Consider the following 27,897-nt stretch of genomic DNA (forward strand, 5'->3'; position numbering starts at 1 on the left):
TTTTTGGTTCTATAACAAAGAACAAAGAGCAAAAACATATACATGATCAAATACAGATCTTAGAATCAACTATTAAAGACTACCAGAACCCACTGGATTCTCCAATTACATTGAATGAGTTACAGGACAAAATAAAAACCCTTCAACCCAAAAAGGCCTGTGGTGTCGATGGTATCCTCAATGAAATGATCAAATATACAGACAACAAATTCCAATTGGCTATACTAAAACTCTTTAACATCATACTTAGCTCTGGCATCTTCCCCAATATTTGGAACCAAGGACTGATCACCCCAATCCACAAAAGTGGAGACAAATTTGACCCCAATAACTACCGTGGAATATGTGTCAACAGTAACCTTGGGAAAATCCTCTGCTTTATTATTAACAGCAGAGTCGTACATTTCCTCAGTGAAAACAATGTACTGAGCAAATGTCAAATTGGCTTTTTACCAAATTACCGTACAACAGACCATGTATTCACCTTGCACACCCTAATTGACAACCAAACAAACCAAAACAAAGGCAAAGTCTTCTCATGCTTTGTTGATTTCAAAAAAGCCTTCGACTCAATCTGGCATGAGGGTCTGCTATACAAACTGATGGAAAGTGGTGTTGGGGGTAAAACATACGACATTATAAAATCCATGTACACAAACAACAAGTGTGCGGTTAAAATTGGCAAAAAACACACACATTTCTTCACACAGGGTCGTGGGGTTAGACAGGGATGCAGCTTAAGCCTCACCCTCTTCAACATATATATCAACGAATTGGCGCGGGCACTAGAAAAGTCTGCAGCACCCGGCCTCCCCCTGCTAGAATCCGAAGTCAAATGTCTGCTGTTTGCTGATGATCTGGTGCTTCTGTCACCAACCAAGGAGGGCCTACAGCAGCACCTAGATCTTATGCACAGATTCTGTCAGACCTGGGCCCTGACAGTAAATCTCAGTAAGACCAAAATAATGGTGTTCCAAAAAGGTCCAGTCACCAGGACCACAAATACAAATTCCATCTAGACACTGTTGCCCTAGAGCACACAAAAACTATACATACCTTGGCCTAAACATCAGCGCCACAGGTAACTTCCACAAAGCTGTGAACGATCTGAGAGACAAGGCAAGAAGGGCATTCTATGCCATCAAAAGAAACATAAATTTCAACATACCAATTAGGATTTGGCTAAAAATACTTGAATCAGTCATAGAGCCCATTGCCCTTTATGGTTGTGAGGTCTGGGGTCCGCTCACCAACCAAGACTTCACAAAATGGGACAAACACCAAATTGAGACTCTGCACGCAGAATTCTGCAAAAATATCCTCTGTGTACAACGTAAAACACCAAATAATGCATGCAGAGCAGAATTAGGCCGATACCCACTAATTATCAAAATCCAGAAAAGAGCCGTTAAATTCTACAACCACCTAAAAGGAAGCGATTCACAAACCTTCCATAACAAAGCCATCACCTACAGAGAGATGAACCTGGAGAAGAGTCCCCTAAGCAAGCTGGTCCTGGGGCTCTGTTCACAAACACAAACACACCCTACAGAGCCCCAGGACAACAGCACAATTAGACCCAACCAAATCATGAGAAAACAAAAAGATAATTACTTAACACATTGGAAAGAATTAACAAAAAAACAGAGCAAACTAGAATGCTATTTGGCCCTACACAGAGAGTACACAGTGGCAGAATACCTGACCACAGTGACTGACCCAAAATTAAGGAAAGCTTTGACTATGTACAGACTCAGTGAGCATAGCCTTGCTATTGAGAAAGGCCGCCGTAGGCAGACATGGCTCTCAAGAGAAGACAGGCTATGTGCTCACTGCCCACAAAATGAGGTGGAAACTGAGCTGCACTTCCTAACCTCCTGCCCAATGTATGACCATATTAGAGAGACATATTTCCCCCAGATTACACAGATCCACAAAGAATTCGAAAACAAATCCAATTTTGAAAAACTCCGATATCTTTTGGGTGAAATTCCACAGTGTGCCATCACAGCAGCAAGATTTGTGACCTGTTGCCACGAGAAAAGGGCAACCAGTGAAGAACAAACACCATTGTAAATACAACCCATATTTATGCTTATTCATTTTATCTTGTGTCCTTTAACTATTTGTACATTGTATATATATATATAATATGACATTTGTAATGTCTTTACTGTTTTGAAACTTCTGTATGTGTAATGTTTACTGTTAATTTTTGTTGTTTTTCACTTTATATATTCACTTTGTATGTTGTCTACCTCACTTGCTTTGGCAATGTTAACACATGTTTCCCATGCCAATAAAGCCCTTGAATTGAATTGAATTGAATTGAGAGAGAGAGAGAGAGGAGGAGCGGGTTTAAATCGAAATGGATTAACAACCCTTCTAAAAAAGATACTTTAATTGCACGTGAGAGTTAGATTTGAAAGTACAAATTCGATTTTCACATGCGAAAATGTAATTTCGCTTGTGATAGTTACGTTTTAAAATGTGAAGGAAAGGGGGGAGAGAGATGAGACTGAGCAAGGAGAGAGAAAAATAGTTTTTTTTATCTCCCAGGAGAAGTGGAGGGCATAGACCAGTCAACATCTGGCAGATCAAGCGATTGAGTATCTCAGCAGCTTTACTAACTTGTAAAAGGTGAAATACAGTAGTTAGTCTACGTGTGCTATGTTTTTGTAATTGAGCCCAACCGTCTTAGTGCGAGAGGTGACCCTGGAGGAAAACGCACGGATCTGTAATTGCGTGGTTTCAGCCAACAGTTGAGCACCTCGTTGTTTTATTTGGGTGTTTCTATCACGACTCAGGCGAGACCCAGATGCAGACACAGGAGGCAGATGGTTGGAGTCTTACAATATATATTAATCCAATAGGGGGAAGGCAAGAGAATGGTCGTGGACAGGCAAAAGGGTCAAACCCAGTTCAGAGTTCAAAAGGTACCGAAGGACAGGCAGAATCAAGGTCAGGCCAGGCAGGATGATCAGGCAGGCGGGAAAAGAAGTCCAGAGTCATGCAGGGGGTCAGAATCAGGAAGACTATCAAAAAGAGAATAGCAAAAGGAGTATGGGGAAAAACACGCTGGTTGACTTGACTAACATACAAGACACAGAGAGACAGGAAACACAGCGATAAATACACTGGGGAAAACAAACCACACCTGGAGGAGGTGGAGACAATAACGAGGACAGGTGAAACTGATCAGGTTGTGACAGCTTCTGATGTTGGTAGCATCATATAAATATAAATTCCATTCTAGTTTTGGCTCTGTGTACCGATATATATTGTACAATATTAGAGATTCGAATTCTGGCACCATGCATTATCATGGACATAAGCTGGGTGAATCAATGCTGTTTCCATTCTGTATTGGATTTTCACACACACAAAAAATGACATTTAATTTACGGTCGTTGACAACTTATCATACATCAATCGAACTGATACCCAGTGATGACACACATTGCATACGCTCCAAAGCCATTATTGCGCAGTCAGAGCGCGTAACGCACCACCTATCAAACTTTTTCAGCATAGCCATATTGAAAACAATATTTTGATTTGTTTTTCAGCCATGCAGCGAAAATCTCGGGGGAAGAAAGAACAGGTAGGCTAGCCTAAACAATGCTGTAAGGCGCCAGGCTATAATATAGTCCAATAAGATCATCAGATGATACAACTGGACACTCATTTCCTGCTAGGTTAAAATTACTTTTAGAAATATGATTGGAATTTGTAAAATACAGTATATTATGGGCAAATCTATGCCATGACTATATACATTAGTGAGAGGGAATCCTGTAATATAGCCTACACCTATGGTATTTGCAGGGCAAAGTGATGGTCACTAAACAGCCACCCGTAAGTCTGAACAAGTTTAAGTATGACTCATTACATTCAAAGTAAAAGTAATAACTACTACAGCATGCATTGTAGAATAGTTTGTTGGTAGACTATGTTGATAAACACCAGGACAGTGTAGGCCTACTAAAATGTAATTTGATTGTCACTTCAATGAGAGAATGGCGAATAAGTGCAATTACATATAGCTCAACGAAGTATTTGATCTTTGGACTATGCCACCATGTTAGGACGATAGACAGAACAGTGTCTGAACTTGCCATCTATTATTTTCCCAGAGAGCAGCACAGTGCACAGTCAGGCTGAGCAAAACATGTAGTATCTGCAACCAAGGACAGAAAGCTATTAACTACTGAACCGTGTCTGTCTCGACAGGTTTCTAACGTTGTGTGGGTTAAATACGCCCCCCTGGCCAAGGCAGAGGTGAGGACAGAGCAGGCTGTTTCTGATGCTACTCCAACGGCTGAAAAAAAGTAGAGGTTTGAGCGTCTGAAGGAAAGGATGGAAGAAGAGAGGAGAGCTGAGCATGAGCACTTGATAAAAAACATTCAGGAGTTGGAGATGAGCGTAGAGTGGGAGCAGAATAAATATGCAGTCCAAGAGAAAGCTCTAAAGGAGATGACCAGAGGGAATGAGAGGGCAGAGGCAGAAAAAACTGCCCTCCAGGAGATCATTCAAAGACTGGTGAAGAAACAGGTGAGGACAGAGGAAGCCTGGGGAAAAGAGCAGGAAGACTGGAACAAGGCCAAAGCCATGTTTTCAGACCAGTGGTCAAAACTGGAGAAGCTTTGGAAGAGGGAGAAATCTGCTCTAATAGATGAAGAAGAGAGCTTTCAAAAGATAATCAAGGATCTCCAGTGTGCCTCGAAAACAACAGAGGCAGAGATCAAGATGGCAGAGACAGAGAAAACTGCACTCCAGGAGACCATTCAGAGACTGGCAGTGAAAATGGTCCAGACCGAGAAAGCCCGGGGAAATGAGCAGAGCGACTGGGCCAAGGACAAGGCCAGGTTATCAGACCAGATGCAGGCGATGGAGATTGTTTGGAGCTTAAGAGAAGATGGATGGGCCAAACAGATGCGACACATGGAAGCGGAGATAGCCCAGAAGAAGATTCTGAAGGAAAAAGAGGCACAGGTAGGTCAGGCTGTGCATATTTTTTTTTTTACATTTGAATAATTAAATTGATAATGCAGAATCGTTGGTTTGGTAAAGAATAGCCTAAGCCAAATCATGAATGTAGAGGTTGAAGAGTTATAACACTCTGTCCCTTTTCCAGGTGCACAGCAACAGTGCATGCCACATTGGAATAAGAGGCTACTTGAAGAATATAACCAAAAAGTGGAGAGAGAAAAAGGAGAGGACGAAGGAAGACAAATATGGCCTCCCTGCCCTGATAAGACCAAATGTCTAAATAAGAAAGGAGTCAGGAGGGATTATACAGAGTTTCTATTCAATTTAATTTAATGAACAACATTAATAAGGCAATTTGTGTTATTGGTGGTTCATTATTCCTTGAGTTATTTTCCTTCTACAGTATAAGTGTTGCTTTTGATGGCAAACTGTCCTGCTCAACCATTGAGACAGACAGACAGGTGTCACTGATCACATCTATAAACTAATAACAACTAACCTATGTCAGAAACACAGATACTGTATTTGCTTATTCGGCTCTCATTCATTTGAGTATTTTCACTCAGATGTTCACTCCGAGAGAATCACAGGAGGTTGGTGAAACTTTAATTGGGGAGGACGGGCTCATGGTAGTGGATGGAGTGGAATAAGTGGAATGGAATCAAATAACTCAAATAGATGGTTTCCATGTGTTTGACACCATTCCATTTGCTCCATTCCAGACATTATTATGAGCCGTCCTCCCCTCACCAGCCTCCACTGGATTACAAAGGGTGTCACGAACTGCAGTTGCAAAGGGATTCAACATTGTTGGGGAAATTATGACACTAGGAAAAAGACAGAATTGAACTGAACAGTCTGGTAAAAAACATCAAACATTGACAGAAATAATACATGTGTGTTTATATGTGTACGAAACATACATATGTGTATAATATAGTATATGTGCATATAATTTGTGTTTCTAGTAAAGTAAAGTCGTATAGTAATACATTATAGTAGTACAGTACAGTGTAGTATAATAGTATAGTAGTATAATGGTATAGTAGTATAGTAGTATAGTATAGTAATATAGTATAACATAGTATAGAAATACATATACCATTTGCTTATAACCAGTGGTTAAAGGGAAGCTCCTTCTCTACAATGAGGAGGAAGCCACTAGCTTCACCGGGATGTGTCTCGCCTCTCCTGGTTCAATGTGGTTGAGTTTTGGTTGAACCCCTCAGAGACTGCACTGCTAATATACCCATGGTGACCTGTTTACGTTTATCAGACCATGGGCAGGCCCTGGTGTTTGTGTGTGTGTGTGTGTCTGTGTGTGCATACGTGCGTATGTCTGATTGTGGTCCAGATGTGGCTTCTCTGTTCCCTGTGGACATGGAGGATGACAGAGAGGTCAAGTAGACCCTTTCACTGGGTGAGATATAGCACTATGGGAAATTGGAGGAGGTGGCAGTGTGTGTGTGCGTGTATGCACATGTGTGTGTGTGTTATTATGTGTGTATATCAGAAGCTCGTACTGTAAGTTATTAAGTTAGTATCTCTCCAACACAATAGCAATGAATCACAGGCAAATGTCTGCATTATGTTAAATCATGTGGAAGTTGGTTATAAAATAGTAAAAGTAATCAATAAAGAGCTGTTTACATATTCTTCTTCTTCCAGGGAGGTGAGATAAAGAGAGGGGAGATAAAGAGAGGGGAGATAAAGAGAGGGCGAGATAAAGAGAGGGCGAGATAAAGAGAGGGTGAGATAAAGAGAGGGGGAGATCAAGAGAGGGGGAGATAAAGAGAGGGCGAGATAAAGAGAGGGGAGATAAAGAGAGGGGGAGATAAAGAGAGGGGAGATAAAGAGAGGGGGAGATAAAGAGAGGGGAGATAAAGAGATGGGGAGATAAAGAGAGGGGGAGATAAAGAACACACACTATTATTGCTCTCTCTCTCATTTACTCTCTCTTTCACTCTCTCTCACACACACACACACACACACATACTTGAGCCGTGACAGGATCATTAGTAACAGGCCGTATGGTGTTTCAGTGTGTGACATGTTAGTAGCTCATATTTATGTTGCTGAGTGTCTGTTCTTTCCTCCTGGTCTGCCCACAGCAGGTGTTCCAGATGTTACTGAAGCTCTTCTCTCAGCTCTCATTTCGTCTCTCTCTCTCTCTCTGTTCTCTTCTGTTTCCCCTAGTACTAATGAGACCTCCCCTGATGTGAATTCTGCTGGTCCTTTATGAACTGGCCATGAACACACTCTTATTACTGTCTCTCTCTCTCTCTCTCTCTCTCTCTCACACACACACACACACACACACACACACTGTCATGAGACCCTGACTGTTTCCCTCCCGTCCACATACAGGAGCTTTAATAACATGTTATACCACTGGAATACTTACAATGTTCAAATTCAACTAAAAAATGTTGTAAATAAAGTCAATAAAATATTATAAAACGTTTTTTTTAGAGAGAGCTCTTGGAAAAACAGTGTGGAAAATGTAATAGGCAAAGAGGAAATGACAGAAGTGGAGGATAGGGAGTGAGAAGACATGGAGGGAAAGAAAGAGAGGATGTTAGAGAGATGTCAATAGAGAGAGAGAGACCTGGGGCAGTCTCCACAGTAACAGGCTGGTGGTGACAGGACCTTAGAGACTCTGGTGTGTCCCTCAACAATGCCTGTTTAGACACCATGATAAACACCTGGGCCTTAGGAGTCCAACCTCCTAACCACACACAGTGCTCCAGAGAGATCGACAGACTAGGACAGCTTCCAGCGGTATCCATGGAGACCCTCAGGGATTCCAGATTCCTCCAGGTAGGTGATCGGCCATGAGCGTTAGAGAGAGATAGACAGAGAGAGAAAGAGGGACAGACAGTTAAATAAAGGTTAAATAAAAAATAAATTTACAAAATTGCGCAGAGAGGCTAAGGAGCACCACCGTGTGGACAATATGTGAACTGAAGGAGAGTCCAACCACTGCTCTCCAACTAGGCTAGTGGGATAGGAGATTCTGACAATGGCTTTAGTTTAGTAGACCGGTACAATGGGAAATTCAGAAAACATTTATCCATTCTTAATTCACCGATATTAATAGTCTTCATGGGGAATTATTTTGTAAATCGTCAAAATGGTCCCATGTAAAGGGTCACAACTTTGATACTGCTGGTTAGTTCCATTGGAATATGAATCCAGCCTAACTAGTCCTCCTACATCAGACACCGACGATAAGACCCGTCTAAACGCAGCAGTCAAGTAGCAGGCGACATACATTGTAAGCCATCGACTTTGCTTTCTCCTTCCCTCTCCAAAACACATATACAGTGTGATAAAGGGATAATGCTGCTGCTATGCAAAGCCATGCCGAGCTATTCAGACAAAAATGTCCCCGCCAACAACTGGTTGGACTAGCTTCTGTCCTTGTTGCTGTGATGTCATCTGCTGTCGGATGAGTGGCTGGGCTGGCGGCAGCGATGCGCATATGCAGTCTGCTGCTCGAGCGCATCACAGTGAACTGCATCTGACAGCTTGCCAGGTTGGAGCAGGAGAAAAAAACACCACACACAAGAGAGTAAACGACCCGTGGAACAGACCCGCTGTAATTTTCACAAACCGAGCATCATCCAAATCCACCCGGTAGAGACAATAAAGAAAAGAAAGGAGGGATCTTTCGCGGTTACAGTCCTCCCACAAAGCTCTCATGTATGGAATGATAATGTTTTTGTTTTAACGCCCCAGATGATTGCGTACCAGGGGTAGCTATTGAAATACGCAAAAACCTGCCGCTTCGTTGGATTTTCCTCCGAGACTGAGGCCATGAATTCCGCGGAGCAGACGGTCACTTGGCTGATCACACTCGGGGTGCTGGAGTCTCCGAAAAAGACTATATCGGATCCAGAGGCATTTTTACAGACCTCCCTCAAAGATGGGGTGGTCTTGTGCAGACTGCTGGAGCGGCTGAGCCCGGGCTCCATGGACAAAGTAAGGACAGAACTGCCGCTTGTCTTCCCCTCTTGCCTCCAGCTTCATCGGCCCGTCTATGCGGCAAGAACCGTGACATAACGCGGTTTATCTCGCTTCTCGTGGCCCGCTGGCCCATTAAGAGATTAATTTGTAGGTCACGAGAGCGTAGGTTATTGTTCCTAAAAACAGCTACAAATGGTTGCACATATGTCAGTAGGCCTACACTCAAGCGTGTGATAGGTTTAAACAGACACAGACCAGACCGTTCGCTGTGGCAGATGCGAGTCACGACGATCTATTCTGTGCGCAATTATTAGCAGCCTTTGTATATTCTTAAACCAAGACAAACGACGAGACGCATTTTGTGTTGTTGTCAAACAAACTCTTAAATGTATGAGCTCTATGGTTTGGGAATTGTGTAGCCATTGGATTTTCGTTTTTCCTGGAGACAGGCAACAGAAAAGGCCACATATAGCAGATGCAGATGCGTTGTGAGATTGGAATCCAAAGCGCATTACGCGGTAGTACGTGAATGCACATGATCTATAGGCCTATAGCCTATGGTTTATATGTAGGCTATGTTTGACACATAATCCGGATCACCAGCTAGTGGGGATGTATGAGGGTACACCACAAGAGTGGGCCGCCATTGACCGCAAACGCTCACAGAAAAGAGAGAGAGAGAGAGACCCTCTCCACATTTAAAGCAACAGTGCGGTATTTGTAATGTATGTCTGTCAACACCAAAACCCCCAGTGACTTTAGCCTTGTTATATATTGTGTACCCCAAATCCTGTGTGGTTTCAGACAGTTTGGGCGTTCCCTGGCGTTCTTCATCTTAAATGCCTCTCTGACAACAAACTAGCCTAGTGCTGGAAGATAGATACACTTCCATCACCTTACAGGAGAACATCACCTATAGCCTAATCTAACCAGGATTCTGACCAACCGTTGATTCTGTTCTTATGGTCTGATAGAGTAGGCTATTGAAATATGCCCATGGTGACCACCTGATGATGAGCTACTGGCCACAAGTAGAAAGGAGGAGGAAGCGTGATATCTCAGTGTCCTGTAGTCTAAGAAAATACCGAACAGTAGCACGTCTTCCCTCTAGGAAAAATGAAGTTACTATTTTATTATGTTCTATATCCTATTATATTCTAACTGCATAGGCTAGACTGATAGGCTACAGGCCATTTAACTGGTAATTACTCTGGTATAGTATCTATATGTCCAGCCTCAACCAGCGTCCAATGTGTATCTATTGTTGTATATCTCACGGGTAGTTCATTTAGCCTATGGTTATAGACTGGTAATAAAAGGTGTGTCGTCAGATCTCTCCTTCTAGATTCAGAGGCCGTGTTACACCCATTCACATTGGCATTGTGCTTAGTGTCACTTATTTATTTATTTCCCACCCGTTCTTTGATATCGTTTCTGTTTTGATAAATTTGATCCATCCCGCCTCTCTGTTCAGAGGAGTTGCTAGCGTCCTCCCCTCAATGCTGCTGTGTTGTTTCTCACAGCTCCCATTCGCCAACGTCATTTCCCTCAATCCAATGCCTACTTCCCTGCTAGATAATCTGTGGCTGTATTGTAGAAGCAAGCCAAGGAGAGGGAATGCTGGCTTCTACTCTGAATCAAAACGCGCATAAGACTTCCAAGTAGCTAGGCTATGGGGGAAAAAATCATTTTGATCGAAATTCGTGTTTCTCATAGGCATTTTTGTTATCCCAGATCTACCAAGAACCGAAGAACGACGGCGAGTGCTTGAGCAACATAAAGGAGTTTCTCAAAGGCTGCACTTCGTTTCGCGTAGAGGTAAGTTCTCCATAAAATAAATAACCCCACAAACACTCCAAACATGCATCCAACATTTAATAAGAAAGATAAAGAACCTACGTAAAATCTTACACATTTCCAATGTGACACAATAAACAATGGGGCCACGAAGTGGACGGAGGGATAGGCCTACTGGCAGTGGGAGGAGGCTGGACTCTGAGCCGAGAACAATCACCCATCGCCGGGTGTGAGGCTGCCTTGTTTGTCGCCTGCACTGAAAATGGCACATCCACAATCGCAACATTGTAACAGTCACGCTGCAATTATTTGGGTGCAGTCGTTTAAAACTGTAACAATGTAACACTATCTTGTAGGCTGCAAGTGCAGATAGCTAGTTAATGTATACACTTTGTTAAACGGTCTGGCCCAGGTTATCAGACGGATGCTTTTCCATTATGTAATTCGTCGTCTTTCTTCGCTAGCCCCCATAGCCTACGTGCATGACGTTGCGCTTGTGTCCCCCATTCCAGATTTGGAAACACCAGCTAGTTATCCAGATACCCGCAAGCGAGAATTAGGCTACACTTGGTCAATGAATCCACCCAGAGCTGTCAGAAGGTGTAGTCTTCTTTTTATTGGGATGTTTTGGTATTTTCTCATACAGCAGCAGCCAATGCTGTTTGTGTCAACTGTTATATCAAAGACTTTGACAATCATTTTTTATTTTTTATTTATTTCACCTTTCTTTAACCAGGTAGGCTAGTTGAGAACAAGTTCTCATTAGCAGCTGCGACCTGGTCAAGATAAAGCATAGCAATTCTACACATACAACAACACAGAGTTACACATGGAATAAACAAAGCATACAGTCAATAATACAGTAGAACAAAATAAAACAAAAAGTCTATATACAGTGAGTGCAAATGAGGCAAGGAAATAAATAGGCCATGGTGGCGAAGTAATTACAATATAGCAATTAAACACTGGAATGGTAGATCGGCAGAAGATGAATGTGCAGGTAGAGATACTGGGGTGCAAAGGAGCAAGATAAATAAATAAATACCAGTATGGGGATGAGGTAGATAGATAGATGGGCTGTTTACAGATGGGCTATGTACAGGTGCAGTGATCTGTAAGCTGCTCTGACAGCTGGTGCTTAAAGCTAGTGAGGGAGATGTGAGTCTCCAGCTTCAGAGATTTTGGCAATTCGTTCCAGTCATGGGCAGCAGAGAACTGGAAGGAAAGACGACCAAAGGAGGAATTGGCTTTGGGGGTGACCAGTGAGATATACCTGCTGGAGCGCGTGCTACGATTAATAATAATAATAATGAATACGAATAATGATTAGGGTGAACAGTCAGATTCTAGATCTGTGGTTAGAGGGCAATGGCTATCACACACAGACACACAGAGCGAGAGAGAGAGAGAGTTTGGTACTGTGTCAGTGCATAGAGGAGTCATTGAACCCACCCAGTCTGGACAATACAGCTCACTGTTCGATCTTCACTATTGACTTTCCTCACAGAGTCTGCAGGAGAGAAGGAGATGGGAGAGAAATAGAGACCGAGAGAGAGAGAGAGAGAGAGAGAGAGAGAGAGAGAGAGAGAGACAGAGAGAGAGAGAGAGAGAGAGAGAGAGAGAGAGAGAGACAGAGAGAGAGAGAGAGAGAAATAGAGACAGAGAGAGAGAGAGACAGAGAGAGAGAGACCGAGAGAGAGAGAGAGAGAGAGAGAGAGAGAGAGAGAGAGAGAGAGAGAGAGAGAACTGTAGAATAAAGGGGTCTGAATATGATTTTGTTAATGGCGTTCTTGTGCTTGGTGTTGAATGTTGAATGTTGAACACACAGCCTTCTCTTCTTGGATAAGAATTTCATAAATCAAATCAAATGTTGTTTGTCACATGCTTAGTAAACAACAAGTGTAGACTAAAAGTTAAATTCTTTCTTTTGGGCCCTTCCCAACAATGCAGAGAGAAAAAGATAGAAAACTAATAACACAAAGAAAACTAATAACACAAGGAATAAATACACAATGATTAACCATCACTTGGCTATATACACAGGGTACCAGTACTGAGTTAATGATAACCTGGCTGTATACACAGGGTACCAGTACTGAGTTAATGATAACCTGGCTGTATACACAGGGTACCAGTACTGAGTTAATGATAACCTGGCTGTATACACAGGGTACCAGTACTGAGTTAATGATAACCTGGCTGTATACACAGGGTACCAGTACTGAGTTAATGATAACCTGGCTGTATACACAGGGTACCAGTACTGAGTTAATGATAACCTGGCTGTATACACAGGGTACCAGTACTGAGTTAATGATAACCTGGCTGTATACACAGGGTACCAGTACTGAGTTAATGATAACCTGGCTGTATACACAGGGTACCAGTACTGAGTTAATGATAACCTGGCTGTATACATAGGGTACCAGTACTGAGTTAATGATAACCTGGCTGTATACACAGGGTACCAGTACTGAGTTAATGATAACCTGGCTGTATACACAGGGTACCAGTACTGAGTTAATGATAACCTGGCTGTATACACAGGGTACCAGTACTGAGTTAATGATAACCTGGCTGTATACACAGGGTACCAGTACCTACTAGTGCTGAGTAGGTGTTATTGATTTGAAAAAGCCTTTATTTGAATAGGTATATCACCAACGAAGTATGACAACACTTATGTTGAGACAGAATAACATTGTAATAGAGATGCTAAACATCTCGATCAGCCTGGTCCGGGGGACCCAAAGTGGTGCACTGTTTTGTTTTTGCCCTAGCACCATGATGCTATTCATCAATGGCTTGATGAGTTGCTTAGTTGAATCAGGTGTCTGAGAGCTGGAGCAAAAACTCAAATGTGTACCCGTTTGGATCCCCAGGACCAGGCTTGGAAAACACTGGTGCAGTAAATTAATGTTTGAGTTTGGACTGATTCCAATCTCTGCGACGTGGACTGCTCGTCTCCCTCTCTCCGAGTCATGGGGTGTTTTTGGGATAACTAAGCTTCCCAGGTGTGCAGATAGACAGACCTTGAAATCCTCACAGCAGCCCTCCATGCCCCTCATACCGTAAACCTGTTTCCCTATAAGCTGCTTTGGGGAGGAGAGCGAGCCGTGTGTTTGTGTAACATACAGGGAGCTGGATTATAACAGTGTAGGACATGGCCAGACATCATAGACCCTCTCCAGACCCCAAATTACTGCTGGCTCACAGAACAGCTAGCTGCATTGGGCAGGAGATTAGGGGTGTGTGTGCGTGCGTGTGTACGTACCCATACGTTGGTCTGCCAGCACTTTTTAAGCCCCGACCTGCTTCTGATGGGTGTGTGTTTGGCAGATGATTGTATACTGTTTGGTATGTGTGCGTGTTTATGTTGTTTTCTTGGGATTATTCTATTGGCAATTCCACAGTAACAGTGATGCTGAGACTCAGATTTGTCACTTTAAAATGTATGCCAAACAAAAAACACTGATTGCTAAACAAACCACACAACTATGCACAATGACTACTTTGAACATTTTCCACAGAAACCCTTTCAAAAACACATTTACATGACGAACAGTGCTGAGGCAATATTTGTTAACAGAATGACTATCAGCACAAACTGTCATTCTGTTACCAAACTTTGCATCTTCACTCTTCTTCAAGTAAATGTTTTTTGTTTTGTTTTCTTCAGACTGTTTGGAGCCATGTCACACACTCTGTGCAGCAGTTAGCTGACCCTTCACCCCTGACCTGTTGACAACAGGAAGTGACCCTAAGAGTTTCCACACTCCTTGTAGTCATCGATCCAGTTTAGATCACTTTTGAAATGCACCCTTCCTCCCTCCATTGGAGTGGCCACTGATCTGATATTCTGGATAAGTTAAAGCCATATAGCGGCACTCCTGATTTCACCTACTGCATCTATCATGTCAGGGCTGGGGTGGAAGGGCCACAGTGAAACCAGTCCTTGTACGCTCAGCTCTGGTTAAGCCCTAATGATTGAAACATTGTGTCAATAAACCATATTGGAGCAAATTGTGAGGTGTGTCACATTCATGTTTTTCTGCACATATTATTTGACATCCAAAACCTTCACACAATCATTAAATGTTTGTATGTAATATGTACCTCTATGGGACTGGAACTCTGGAAATAGCACAGTGCAGGCCACACACACACACACACACACACACACACACACACACACACACACACACACACACACACACACACACACACACACACACACACACACACACACACACACACACACACACACACACACATTCTCTCAGGGCATAGACTGTCACTCCCCCTCAGTGGTCTGACAATAACCACTGCACAGAGAGGGAGAGATGGATGCGGAGGGGAGATGGATGGGGGGAGGGAGGGAGGGGAGGAGGGGGAGGGGGAGGGATGGAGAGATAGATGGAGGGGGAGGGAGGGAGAGATGGAGGAGGAGGGAGGGAGAGATGGAGATTGAGAGATGGAGGAGGAGGGCGGGAGAGATAGAAGGGGAGGGAGAGATGGAGGGGAGGGAGGGAGAGTTAGAAGGGGAGGGAGAGATGGAGGAGGTGGGAGGGAGAGATAGAAGGGGAGGGAGAGATGGAGGGGGAGGGAGGGAGAGATAGAAGGGGAGGGAGAGATGGAGAGAGTGACGTACATTAACAGACATTTTACAGGGAGAGAATGAAACTACATTAATTCACCCCACAAGCACATTAACTCCAAACGATCTACTCTACTCCAGTCAACTACCTCTTCTTGTGCTGCACAGGACATTTTTGCTCATCTGATGTTTTCCACAAGCCATTTGGTTTACAGTAGTTTGTGAAGCTGTCTGTATGCTACTATGCTAGTGAAAATGAGTTTTATTGATTGGCGGTGGCTGGCATTGTGATGACCCAGCTCCAGTGCTGTCCAATTGACTAGTGATTTTTTCCCCCATGACTTTTTGGCATGTCTCCACGTATTCTAGTTTTGGCACTAACACAGTGTCACACACAGGAATGATGTGCATACATGCAAGCACACACACTTGCACACAAACACACACCAGTGGCGGCTGGTGGGAGGAGCTATAGGAGGACGGGCCCATTATAATGCTGGAATGGAATAAATGGAACGGTATCAAACACATGCAAACCACATATTTGACTCCGTTCCATGAATTCCATTCCAGCATTATAATGGGCCCGTCCTCCTATAGATCCTCTCACCAGCCTCCACTGATACACACACTGACGTGTCTTTTTCTCGTCTCCCACAGCTGTTTGAGCCCAGTGATCTGCTCCTAGGACTGAACTTCTCTAAGATACTCAGCAGTCTGGTGGCTCTCAACAAAGTGACTGCAGGTTAGTAGAAAGTGTGTGTTTGTGTGCATGTCCGCAGCCCATGTGAGTATGTGTGTTCAGTATAACTATTATATTGTGTGTATAAATACAGTGTATTGTGTTTGTGTATAAATACAGTGTATTGTGTGTGTATATATACAGTGTATTGTGTGTATATATATACAGTGTATTGTGTGTGTATAAATACAGTGTATTGTGTGTGTGTGTGTATATATACAGTGTATTGTGTGTGTATAAATACAGTGTATTGTGTGTGTGTGTATATACAGTGTATTGTGTGTGTATAAATACAGTGTATTGTGTGTGTGTATATACAGTGCTTTCAGAAAGTATTCAGACCCCTTGACTTTTCCACATTTTGTTACATTTCAGCCTTATTCTAAAATGGATTACATTATCCCCCCCCCTCATCAATCTACACACAATACCCCATAATGACAAAGCAAAAACAGTTTTTTAGATTTTTTTGTAAAAAAATAAAATAATAATAATGAAATCGTATTTACATAAGTATTCAGACCCTTTACTCAGTACTTTGTTGAAGCACCTTTGGCAGCGATTACAGCCTCAAGTCATCTTGGGTATGATGCTACAAGCTTGGCACACCTGTATTTGGGGTGTTTCTCCCATTCTTCTCTGCAGATCCTCTCAAGCTCTGTCAGGTTGGATATGTAGTGTCGCTGCACAGCTATTTTTAGGTCTCACCAGAGATGTTCGATCGGGTTCAAGTCCGGGCTCTGGCTGGGCCGCTCAAGGACATTCAAAGACTTGTCTCGAAGCCACTCTTGGCTGTGTGCTCAGGGTCGTTATCCTGTTGGAAGGTAAAGCCTCACCCAAGTCGGAGGTCCGCAGTGCTCTGGAGCAGGTTTTCATCAAGTATCTCTCTGTACTTTGCTTCGGTTCATCTTTCCCTCGATCCTGACTAGTCTCCTAAGTTCCTGCCACTGAAAAACATCCCCACAGTTTCATCAGACCAGAACATCTTGTTTCTCATTGTCTGATTCCTTTAGGTGCCTTTTGGCAAACTCAAAGCAGGCTGTCATTTGCCTTTTACTGAGGAGGGGCTTCCGTCTGGCCACTCTACCATAAAGGCTTGATTGGTGGAGTGCTGCAGAGATGGTTGTCCTTCTGGAAGGTTCTTCCATCTCCACAGAGGAACTCTGGAGTTCTGTCAGAGTGATCATCGGATTCTTGGTCACCTCCCTGACCAAGGCCCTTCTCCACCGATTGCTCAGTTTGGCCGGGCGGCCAGCTCTTGGAAGAGTCTTGGTGGTTCCAAATTTCTTCCATTTAAGAATGATGGAGGCCAGTGTGTTCTTGGTGACCTTCAATGCTGCATAATTTTTTCTGTGCCTTGACACAATCCTGTCTCTGAGCTCTATGAACAATTCCTTCGACCGTATGACTTGGTTTTTGCTCTGACATGCACTGTCAATTGTGGGACCTCATATAGACAGGTGTGTGCCTTTACAAATCATGTCCAATCAATTGAATTTACCACAGGTGTACTCCAATCAAGTTGTAGAAACATCTCAAGGATGATCAATGGAAACAGGATGTACCTGAACTCAAATGAGAGTCTCATAGCAAAGGGTCTGAATACTTATGTAAATAAGGTATTTTTGTTTTTATTTGTAATAAATTAGCAAAAATGTCCAAAAACCTGTTTTTGCTTTGTCGTTATGGGGTATTGTGTGTAGATTGATTAGGAAAACCTTTTATTTAATACATTTTGGAATAAGGCTAGAACATAACAACATTTTGGAAAAAGTCAAAGGGTCTGAATACTTTCCGAATGCTATGTAACTGCTATATTCTTTACCTGTAGACATTGGAGTGGGCAGTGACAGTGTCTGTGCCCGTCACTCGTCAGCCTATCGGATCAAGTCGTTTGAGTCTCTGGCCTCCCAGTCATCACTGGGTCGATCCTCCAAGCTGCTTCAGAACCAGTTCCGCAGCCTGGTGAGAAACACGTAGATACACACAAAGCAGCCTCAGTGCTGAAGCACAACTTCTGAAATGTCTGTATCTCCAAGTGCATCTATGTCTACCCCCCCCCCCCTACCTGCCTCCCTACCTCCCCCTCTCTACCGCCCTACCTCCCCTCTCTACCGCCCCTACCTCCCCTCCCTACCGCCCTACCTCCCCTCCCTACCTCCCCTCCCTACCTCCCCTCTCTACCGCCCTACCTCCCCCTCTCTACCGCCCTACCTCCCTCTCTCTACCGCCCTACCTCCCCCTCCCTACCTCCCTCCCTCCTCCCCTCTCTACCGCCCTACCTCCCCCTCCCTACCTCCCCCTCTCTACCGCCCTACCTCCCACTCTCTACTGCCCTACCTCCCCCTCTGCCTTCCTACCTCCCCTCTACCGCCCTACCTCCCCTCCCTACCTCCCCCTCTCTACCGCCCTACCTCCCCTCTCTACCGCCCTACCTCCCCTCTCTACCTCTCACTCTCTCCTGCCCTACCTCCCCCTCTGCCTTCCTACCTCTCCCCTCTCTACCGCCCTACCTCCCCCTCTCTACCTTCCCCTCTCTACCACCCTACCTCCCCCTCTCTACCGCCCTACCTCCCCCCGCTCTACTGCCCTACCTCACCCTCTCCCTTCTCCCCCTTCTCTACCGCCCTCCTCACCTCTCTCTACCTCCCCCCTCTCTACCGCCCCTACCTCCCCCTCTCTACCTCCCCTCTCTACCGCCCTCCTCACCTCTCTACCTCCCCCTCTCTACCGCCCCTACCTCCCCCTCTCTACCTCCCCCTCTCTACCACCCTACCTCCCCTTCTCTACCGCCCTCCTCACCTCTCTACCTCCCCTTCTCTACGTCCCTTCTCTACCTCCCTACCTCCCTTCCTCCCCTTCTCTACCTCCCTTCTCTACCTCCCTTCCTCCCCTTCTCTACCTCCCTTCTCTACGTCCCTTCTCTACCTCCCTACCTCCCCTTCTCTACCTCCCTTCTCTACCTCCCTACCTCCCCTTCTCTACCTATCTACCTCCCTACCTCCCCTTCTCTACCTACCTACCTCCCTACCTACCTCCCCTCTCTACCTCCCTACCTCCCTACCTACCTCCCCCTCTGTACCGCCCTTCTCCCCTTCTCTACCGCCCTCCTCACCTCTCTACCTCCCCTTCTCTACCTCCCTACCTCCCCTCTCTACCGCCCTACCTCCCCCTCCCTACCTCCCCCTCCCTACCTCCCCCTCTCTACCGCCCTACCTCCCCCTCTCTACCTTCCCCTCTCTACCACCCTACCTCCCCCTCTCTACCGCCCTACCTCCCCGCTCTACTGCCCTACCTCACCCTCTCCCTTCTCCCCTTCTCTACCGCCCTCCTCACCTCTCTACCTCCCCCTCTCTACCGCCCTACCTCCCCCTCTCTACCTCCCCCTCTCTACCGCCCTCCTCACCTCTCTACCTCCCCTCTCTACCGCCCTACCTCCCCTCTCTACCTCCCCCTCTCTACCACCCTACCTCCCCTTCTCTACCGCCCTCCTCACCTCTCTACCTCCCCTTCTCTACGTCCCTTCTCTACCTCCCTACCTCCCTTCCTCCCCTTCTCTACCTCCCTTCTCTACCTCCCTTCCTCCCCTTCTCTACCTCCCTTCTCTCGTCCCTTCTCTACCTCCCTACCTCCCCTTCTCTACCTCCCTTCTCTACCTCCCTACCTCCCCTTCTCTACCTATCTACCTCCCTACCTCCCCTTCTCTACCTACCTACCTCCCTACCTACCTCCCCCTCTCTACCTCCCTACCTCCCTACCTACCTCCCCTCTGTACCGCCCTTCTCCCCTTCTCTACCGCCCTCCTCACCTCTCTACCTCCCCTTCTCTACCTCCCTACCTCCCCCTCTCTACCGCCCTACCTCCCCTCCCTACCTCCCCCTCCCTACCTCCCCTCTCTACCGCCCTACCTCCCCCTCTCTACCTTCCCCTCTCTACCACCCTACCTCCCCCTCTCTACCGCCCTACCTCCCCCGCTCTACTGCCCTACCTCACCCTCTCCCTTCTCCCCCTTCTCTACCGCCCTCCTCACCTCTCTACCTCCCCCTCTCTACCGCCCTACCTCCCCCTCTCTACCTCCCCTCTCTACCGCCCTCCTCACCTCTCTACCTCCCCCTCTCTACCGCCCTACCTCCCCCTCTCTACCTCCCCCTCTCTACCACCCTACCTCCCCCTTCTCTACCGCCCTCCTCACCTCTCTACCTCCCTTCTCTCGTCCCTTCTCTACCTCCCTACCTCCCTTCCTCCCCTTCTCTACCTCCTTCTCTACCTCCCTTCCTCCCCTTCTCTACCTCCCTTCTCTACGTCCCTTCTCTACCTCCCTACCTCCCCTTCTCTACCTCCCTTCTCTACCTCCCTACCTCCCCTTCTCTACCTATCTACCTCCCTACCTCCCCTTCTCTACCTACCTACCTCCTCCTACCTACCTCCCCTCTCTACCTCCCTACCTCCCTACCTACCTCCCCCTCTGTACCGCCCTTCTCCCCCTTCTCTACCGCCCTCCTCACCTCTCTACCTCCCTTCTCTACCTCCCTACCTCCCCCTCTCTACCGCCCTACCTCCCCCTCCCTACCTCCCCTCCCTACCTCCCCCTCTCTACCGCCCTACCTCCCCTCTCTACCGCCCTACCTCCCCCCCCTACCTCCCCCTCCCTACCTCCCCCTCTCTACCGCCCCTACCTCCCCCTCTCTACCTCCCACTCTCTACTGCCCTACCTCCCCCTCTGCCTTCCTACCTCCCCCTCTCTACCGCCCTACCTCCCCCTCCCTACCTCCCCTCTCTACCACCCTACCTCCCCCTCCCTACCTCCCCTCTCTACCGCCCTACCTCCCCCTCTCTACCTCTCACTCTCTACCGCCCTACCTCCCCCTCTGCCTTCCTACCTCTCCCTCTCTACCGCCCTACCTCCCCCTCTCTACCTTCCCCTCTCTACCACCCTACCTCCCCCTCTCTACCGCCCTACCTCCCCGCTCTACTGCCCTACCTCACCCTCTCCCTTCTCCCCCTCTCTACCGCCCTCCTCACCTCCCTACCTCCCCCTCTCTACCGCCCTACCTCCCCCTCTCTACCTCCCCCTCTCTACCACCCTACCCCCTCTCTACCTCCCCCCTCTCTACCGCCCTCCTCACCTCTCTACCTCCCCCTCTCTACCGCCCTACCTCCCCTCTCTACCTCCCCCTCTCTACCACCCTACCCCCCTCTCTACCTCCCCCTCTCTACCGCCCTACCTCCCCCTTCTCTACCGCCCTCCTCACCTCTCTACCTCCCCTTCTCTACATCCCTTCTCTACCTCCCTACCTCCCTTCCTCCCCTTCTCTACCTCCCTTCTCTACCTCCCTTCCTCCCCTTCTCTACCTCCCTTCTCTACCTCCCTTCTCTCGTCCCTTCTCTACCTCCCTACCTCCCCTTCTCTACCTCCCTTCTCTACCTCCCTACCTCCCCTTCTCTACCTACCTACCTCCCTACCTACCTCCCCCTCTCTACCTCCCTACCTCCCTACCTACCTCCCCCTCTGTACCGCCCTTCTCCCCCTTCTCTACCGCCCTCCTCACCTCTCTACCTCCCCTTCTCTACCTCCCCTCTCTACCTCCCTTCTCTACCTCCCCTCTCTACCTCCCCTACCTCCCTACCTCTACCTACCTCCCTCTCTCTGCCTCCCTACCTCCCTCTCTCTGCCTCCCTACCTCCCTCTCTCTGCCTCCCTACCTCCCTCTCTCTGCCTCCCTACCTCTCTCTCTGCCTCCCTACCTACCTCCCTCTCTCTACCTCCCCTCTCTACCACCCCTACCTCCCTACCTCTCTACCTACCTACCTTCCCCTCTCTACTGCCCTACCTCCCCCTCTCTACCTCCCTCCTCACCTCTCTACCTCTCCTATAGGACATGTCTGAGGGCAGCGGGACGCAGCTATTGGTCAAGGCTCGCTTCAACTTTGAACAAACCAATGAGGACGAGCTGTCCTTCAACAAGGGGGATGTCATCAATGTGACACGCCAGGAGGAGGGCGGCTGGTGGGAGGGGAACTTCAACGGCAAGACCGGCTGGTTCCCTAGCAACTATGTCCGTGAGATCAAAGGCTGTGGTAGGTATCCCTTATTATTCTTGCTACTGGACATCACATAACCCAGGAATATCAGAAAGGACGTGAAGGAAAAAGATAGTGTCTGATGGAGAGAAATAACTAATTTCTCCCTCTCCCTCTGAGACAAACAAGTGTCCCCCAAATCTGGGACCCTCAAGAGCCCCCCAAAAGGCGTTGACACTACGGCCATTAGCAAGACCTACTACAACCTGGTAAGACCTGGTCATCCAACTTACTTCTCTCACTGTCTGTCTGTCTCTTTCTCTCCCTTTCTGTCTCTTTCTCTCTCTCTCTTTCTGTTTGCGTGTGTCTCTCAATACTGCTGTAACTATCCTCAATAAAAGAAAACCTGGCTTTTTAAAGCTTGACATTACTCTTAACGCTGTAGGCCTGAGGTGCCCTGGCCGCTCCAGATAGCTTGACCTAGTTCTGTGTGTGTGTTGTGCTGTGTTCCTGACATTTGAATGTATCTCAGTGCTCTGGTTTACTGAGAAGAGAGAACAAGTAAATACGTGCTATACTAGAGGGAGAGAGAAAGAAAAAGACAGAGAGAGAGACACACCCCCTTTACCGGCTCAGACAGGGCCTCCTGGACCTCCCCAGGAATCTCTCAAGTAGCCTAAGAGATGTTAGTTGTGTTTGTTGTGCCAGGAGCCGCAGGTCACCCAGCCTTAGTAAACCCGCTGCCATCAGTCACTTCTGCAGGGAGGCTGATTGAACCGATCTCAAAAGGAGGGCTGGATTGTGGAAGATAGGCTTCTCCCACAGCCCAGGTTCCGCACCCCCTTCTTGTGTGGGCCTCAGCAGCTGCCAGGCCTTCAGCAACGCAGAGTAAAACTCAGAGACCTGCTGTACTCAGCTCTCCTCAGCAGCGCGGGTGCTGGTTCTCTCCAGCCGGCATCAGTATGGTACAGCAGTCTCTGCACCGCCTATAGTAGGAATGCAGCCACCCTGCTCTCCAGTTCCACCAGGTCCTGGCCTCCTTCGTGGATGGAAATGTACGTCATCTGAATTGTTTTCAACACGGCCGTCCTCAGCTAGTGATAGCCCTGTGAGAAAAAAATCCACCAGCTTGCGTGGCAGGTCTGTGACCAGACCGGCAGGGGGTTGAGGACAGACAGTTTATGCCACAGGGAGGATGCAGCCAGGTTGTTGATTATCAGCACCCTCCCTCTATATGACACTTGGGACAGGAGCCACCTCCACCTGGCCAGTCTTGACACCACTGCCTGTGACAGTGCCTCCCAGTTCTTCCTGACCCTCCTCTCCGAGCCCAGGTACACCCCCAAAATGTTAAGCCCTGCACAATCCCACTGCAAACCCCCTGGAAGCAGAGGGGGGGGGCTATCCCTCCATGCCACACATAAGAGCATTGCTCTTGCCCCAGTTCACCTTAGCTGACGAAGCTCCCTTGTATACCTTCAGAATAGTCTCTAGTGCCTGCATATCCTGCCCATCCCTGATCATCACAGAAATGTCATCTGCATACGCCGACACTGCAATGCCTGTCACCACACCCATGCCTGTCCAGCACACTCCCTGCAGTCTCCTGCGTAGCAGGCCCCAAAAAGTCTAAATGGCTAGTGTATATAACTGCCCCGATAGAGGGCATCCTTGTCTAATGCCCCGTCTCACCCAGACTGGCCTACTGAGCCCCCCTCCCACCTTGACCATACATGACGCCCCAGCATACAACATCTTCACACAAGCCAAAAACCTTTCACCAAGTCCAAACACAGACATCACATTAAACAGAAGCCTTCTCTTGATCTTAGGAGACCAGTTCAAAGTTCACATTAGAACCTCTCGACAAGTCCAACATGTCCCTGATTACGAACAAGTTGTCCGTGATTGAGCGTCCCGGTACACAATTTGTCTGGTCCTTGTGTACTATAAAGTCCAGATGGGACTTCAGTCCGTCAGCGAGGACCTTGGCAAATATCTTGTAGTCTGCACAGAGCAATGCCACAGGCCTCCAGTTCTTAAGTTCATACAAGTCCCCTTTTTTGGGCAGGAGAGTCAGAGCCGCCCGACGGCAGCTCATCGGCAAATCTCCTACCACTCACGCAACACGCAAAATAAGTCCAGTCCAATTATTCCCCAGGTGCACGGCCGGGGGACATCTGTTTTACGGCCTCTGCTAGTTCATGGTGCAACAGGGGAATGTCCATTTCATCCCTCTGTGTCAGAGAGAGCTTAGGGAGTTCTGCAAACAAAACCTGAGCACACATAGGATCACACAGTTCTGCCCTATACAACTCTACAGTCTGATCACACATCTCCCCCACCACAGAGGTCACCCGCTCTTCAGACAGCCGCAGACAATGCATACCCTTGGCTTCACAGCTCTGACTTTCCAAAACAAAGAAGGAGGAGCTGGGGCATCCATCTCCTTGAGCATGGAGAACCTAGCTCTTACAAGTGCTCCCTTTGCTTTAACCTGGAAAAAACTGCCCAGGTCCCTACGTAATTCAGCTGAATTAGCCTGGAGGCCTACATTGCCTTGCCCCACCAGCTCTACCTCCATTTCACTGATACTGCACTCTAGTTCCCCCAGTACTCTCCTAGCTTCTAAGGATGAGAGAGCTGTATACTGTTGACAGAAAAGCCAAATTTGGACTTTCACCACATTCCACCATTGACTCAGAGACCCATACTCCAGTCTTTACTGCCCCCACCTTTCCCCAAAAATCTGGAAACCTGAGCAAAAAGTAGCATTTTGTAAGAGCTTTACATTAAACTTCCAATAGAATGCCTGCCGAGGCCCTGGTGAAATAGACAACCGAGCCATGGTTATGTGGTGATCCGAAAAACCCACCGGGAGAACGGTAGCGCCAAACAGTCTATTGCTCTGATTCTTGGATGTAAAAGAGATCTAGTCTGGCTGCACTCACCCTAGCCCCAAAGACTTTCACCTATGCATACTGTCTTGTGTTGGGATGTCTAGTTCTCCAAACATCCACTCGGTCAAACTGCTTAATTATGTCCTTTAACACCCCCCACTGAGCTTGAATCAGGCTCCTCCCCATTTCTATCTTTCGTAAAATACATCGTACAGTTCCAGTCCCCGCTGACCACCAGCGTCTCCTCAGGTAGCGAACCTGTGAGAGTTCCTGTCTGAGACACCTAAACTGATGCTCCCTCGCTCCCTGTGTTAGGCGCATACAAATTTATGAGGACAAAACCCCTGTTGTTAATTTCTGCTTTTACTACAAGCAGTCTACCCCTACACACCTCCTTTGAGGAGCACATTTTTACGGCCAGACCCGGTGCAAAAAGGACTGCCACCCCTGCACTAACATTTGTTCCATGGCTCAGCACACTTTCCCCTTTCCACCGGAGCCCCCAAACGACTTCATTCACCACGTCACAATGCGTCTCCTGCAGAAACAACACATGTACCTTTTTTGGTTTTACATACACTACCTTTCAAAAGTTTGGGGTCACTTAGAAATGTCCTTGTTTTTGAAAGAAAAGCACATTTTTTGCACATTTAAAATAATATCAAATTGATCAGAAATACAGTGTAGACATTGTTAATGTTGTAAATGACTATTGTTGGAAACGGCTGATTTTTTTGATTGAATATCTACATAGGCGTACAGAGGCCCATTATCAGCAACTATCACTCCTGTGTTCCAATGGCACGATGTGTTAGCTAATCCAAGTTCATCATTTTAAAAGGCTAATTGATCATTAGAAAACCCTTTTGCAATTATGTTAGCACAGCTGAAAACTGTTGACCCACTTCCTCAACCTAAAACATTTCCTGGGTGAGAGGACATCATGCCTCTCGTTTTTCATAGCTTGTTGTACTGGTTTAACAAACCTTCTCGGATCGCAATAAAAAGCTTCAAGATGAACGTTTTTCCATTTAGACTCATTCAGGAACCTTGACAGTTCCCTCACTGTGTACTTTGACTCTGTCAGACTGGCTGTCAGCTCTGGACCCATTGAGGAGGAGGCTTTATTTTCAGTCTTCCACAGACTCACATTCCTCCTCCTCATCTCCCATCCTGACCACCTGCCCTTTCTCTCTAGTCAGGGCCTCCCCCCAGCATGAGGCAAAGGTTCCTTAGTGCCTTTTCCCCTCCCACCTCCTTTCTTCTCCCCCTTCTCCCCCTTTTCCTCTTCCTCTTGACACCCTCCTCCTCCCCCTAGTCGCTTGCCCTTCCCCACTATACTCTCCTCATCCACTAGCATAACCTGACTAGACCCAGCCTCATCTACACCACCATACATAACCTGACTAGACCCAGCCTCATCTACACCACCATACATAACCTGACTAGACCCAGCCTCATCTACACCACCATCCAGAACCTGACTAGACCCAGCCTCATCTACACCACCATCCATAACCTGACTAGACCCAGCCTCATCTATACCACCATCCATAACCTGACTAGACCCAGTCTCATCTACACCACCATCCATAACCTGACTAGACCCAGCCTCATCTATACCACCACCTATAACATGACTAGACCCAGCCTCATCTACACCACCATCTATAGCATGACTAGACCCAGCCTCATCTACACTACCATACATAACCTGACTAGACCCAGCCTCATCTACACCACCATCCATAACCTGACTAGACCCAGCCTCATCTACACCACCATTCATAACCTGACTAGACCCAGTCTCATCTACACCTCCATCCAGGGGTCAGAAGGAGTGAAAGTGTTCAGAGTAACAAAGATATGAAATTACAACTTGAACCATAGAGTGATACTCCTCAATAACCAACAAGAAAGTTGAAAAACTCTCCCTAACACACTCTCTCACCATCTCTCTCTTTCCCCAGGTGCTGCAGAACATTCTAGAAACAGAGACAGAATATTCCAAGGACCTCCAGAGCCTTCTGACCAACTACCTGCGATCACTCCAGAGCACAGAGAAGTAAGCTCCACTCATTGTACTGTTGTAAACCCTCCTGTCTGTCGGTCATACTGTCTGTCTGTGTCTGTCTGTCTGTCGTACTGTCTGTCTGTCGGTCGTACTGTTTGTATGATGACACACTGTATGGCCACTGATTGGATTGGATATACTAGACGCATTCCAAAACTCATGCTCTCTCTCTCCTCTCTCTTTCTCTCTCCCACCCCTTTTCTTCTCTTCTCTTCTCCTCTCCCTCCTCCTCCACCTCTCCTTCTCTTTTCTTCCCCTCTCCCTCTCTCCTCCCTCCTCTCCTCTTCTCCTCCCTCCTCCTCTTCTCCTCCCTCTCTCCAGACTGAGCAGTACAGATGTGTACCTGATCCTGGGGAACCTGGAGGATATCAACACCTTCCAGCAGATGCTCGTCCAATCACTGGAGGAGTGCACCAAGTAAGTCCCGCCCCTCACATACTTTCCACCAATCAGCACACAGGGATCAGAGAAAGTGCTTGTCACTACTGTTCTAATCCAATTAGATATGTCCTGCTGCTACTTAGGTTATTTCACAACAGTTTTACGTCGAGGTAAATAAAGGGTATAGGAACATCTATGTGTTGGCTTTGGTAATACAGCGATCCTTGATTTCACTCAGCCTGTGTGTTTTTTCCCCCAACATGTGCAGACTTCCAGAGAGCCAGCAGAGGGTAGGGGGCTTCTTCATGAACCTGATGCCCCAGATGAAGGCTCTCTACGTGGGTTACTGCTCCAACCACCCCTCGGCAGTCAACGTGCTCACCCAGCACAGGTAAACATAGACCCAATACAGCATGAACCTGAT

The 27,897-nt window shown here is 47.0% G+C and overlaps 1 protein-coding gene across 2 annotated transcripts in view; it reads left to right on the plus strand.

Moving 5' to 3' along the window:
- Nucleotides 1-8,496: 8,496 nt before the first annotated feature.
- The window catches only part of arhgef7a (Rho guanine nucleotide exchange factor (GEF) 7a), a 40,016-nt gene continuing 20,615 nt past the window's right edge, over nt 8,497-27,897 (plus strand). Inside the window, exons 1-9 of one of the 2 annotated variants that reach the window (XM_065017233.1) lie at nt 8,497-8,976; nt 10,696-10,779; nt 16,016-16,100; nt 17,929-18,062; nt 21,974-22,175; nt 22,299-22,387; nt 26,989-27,083; nt 27,414-27,509; nt 27,742-27,864. In XM_065017233.1, coding sequence (XP_064873305.1) covers nt 8,812-8,976; nt 10,696-10,779; nt 16,016-16,100; nt 17,929-18,062; nt 21,974-22,175; nt 22,299-22,387; nt 26,989-27,083; nt 27,414-27,509; nt 27,742-27,864 — 1,073 coding nt within the window. In that variant the 5' untranslated portion in view covers nt 8,497-8,811. The remainder of the gene's footprint in view (nt 8,977-10,695; nt 10,780-16,015; nt 16,101-17,928; nt 18,063-21,973; nt 22,176-22,298; nt 22,388-26,988; nt 27,084-27,413; nt 27,510-27,741; nt 27,865-27,897) is intronic. The other variant, XM_029649063.2, reaches the window with a different exon arrangement.

The sequence above is a fragment of the Oncorhynchus nerka genome, linkage group LG1 (assembly GCF_034236695.1).
Source record: "Oncorhynchus nerka isolate Pitt River linkage group LG1, Oner_Uvic_2.0, whole genome shotgun sequence".
NCBI classification, from domain to species: Eukaryota; Metazoa; Chordata; class Actinopteri; order Salmoniformes; family Salmonidae; genus Oncorhynchus; species Oncorhynchus nerka.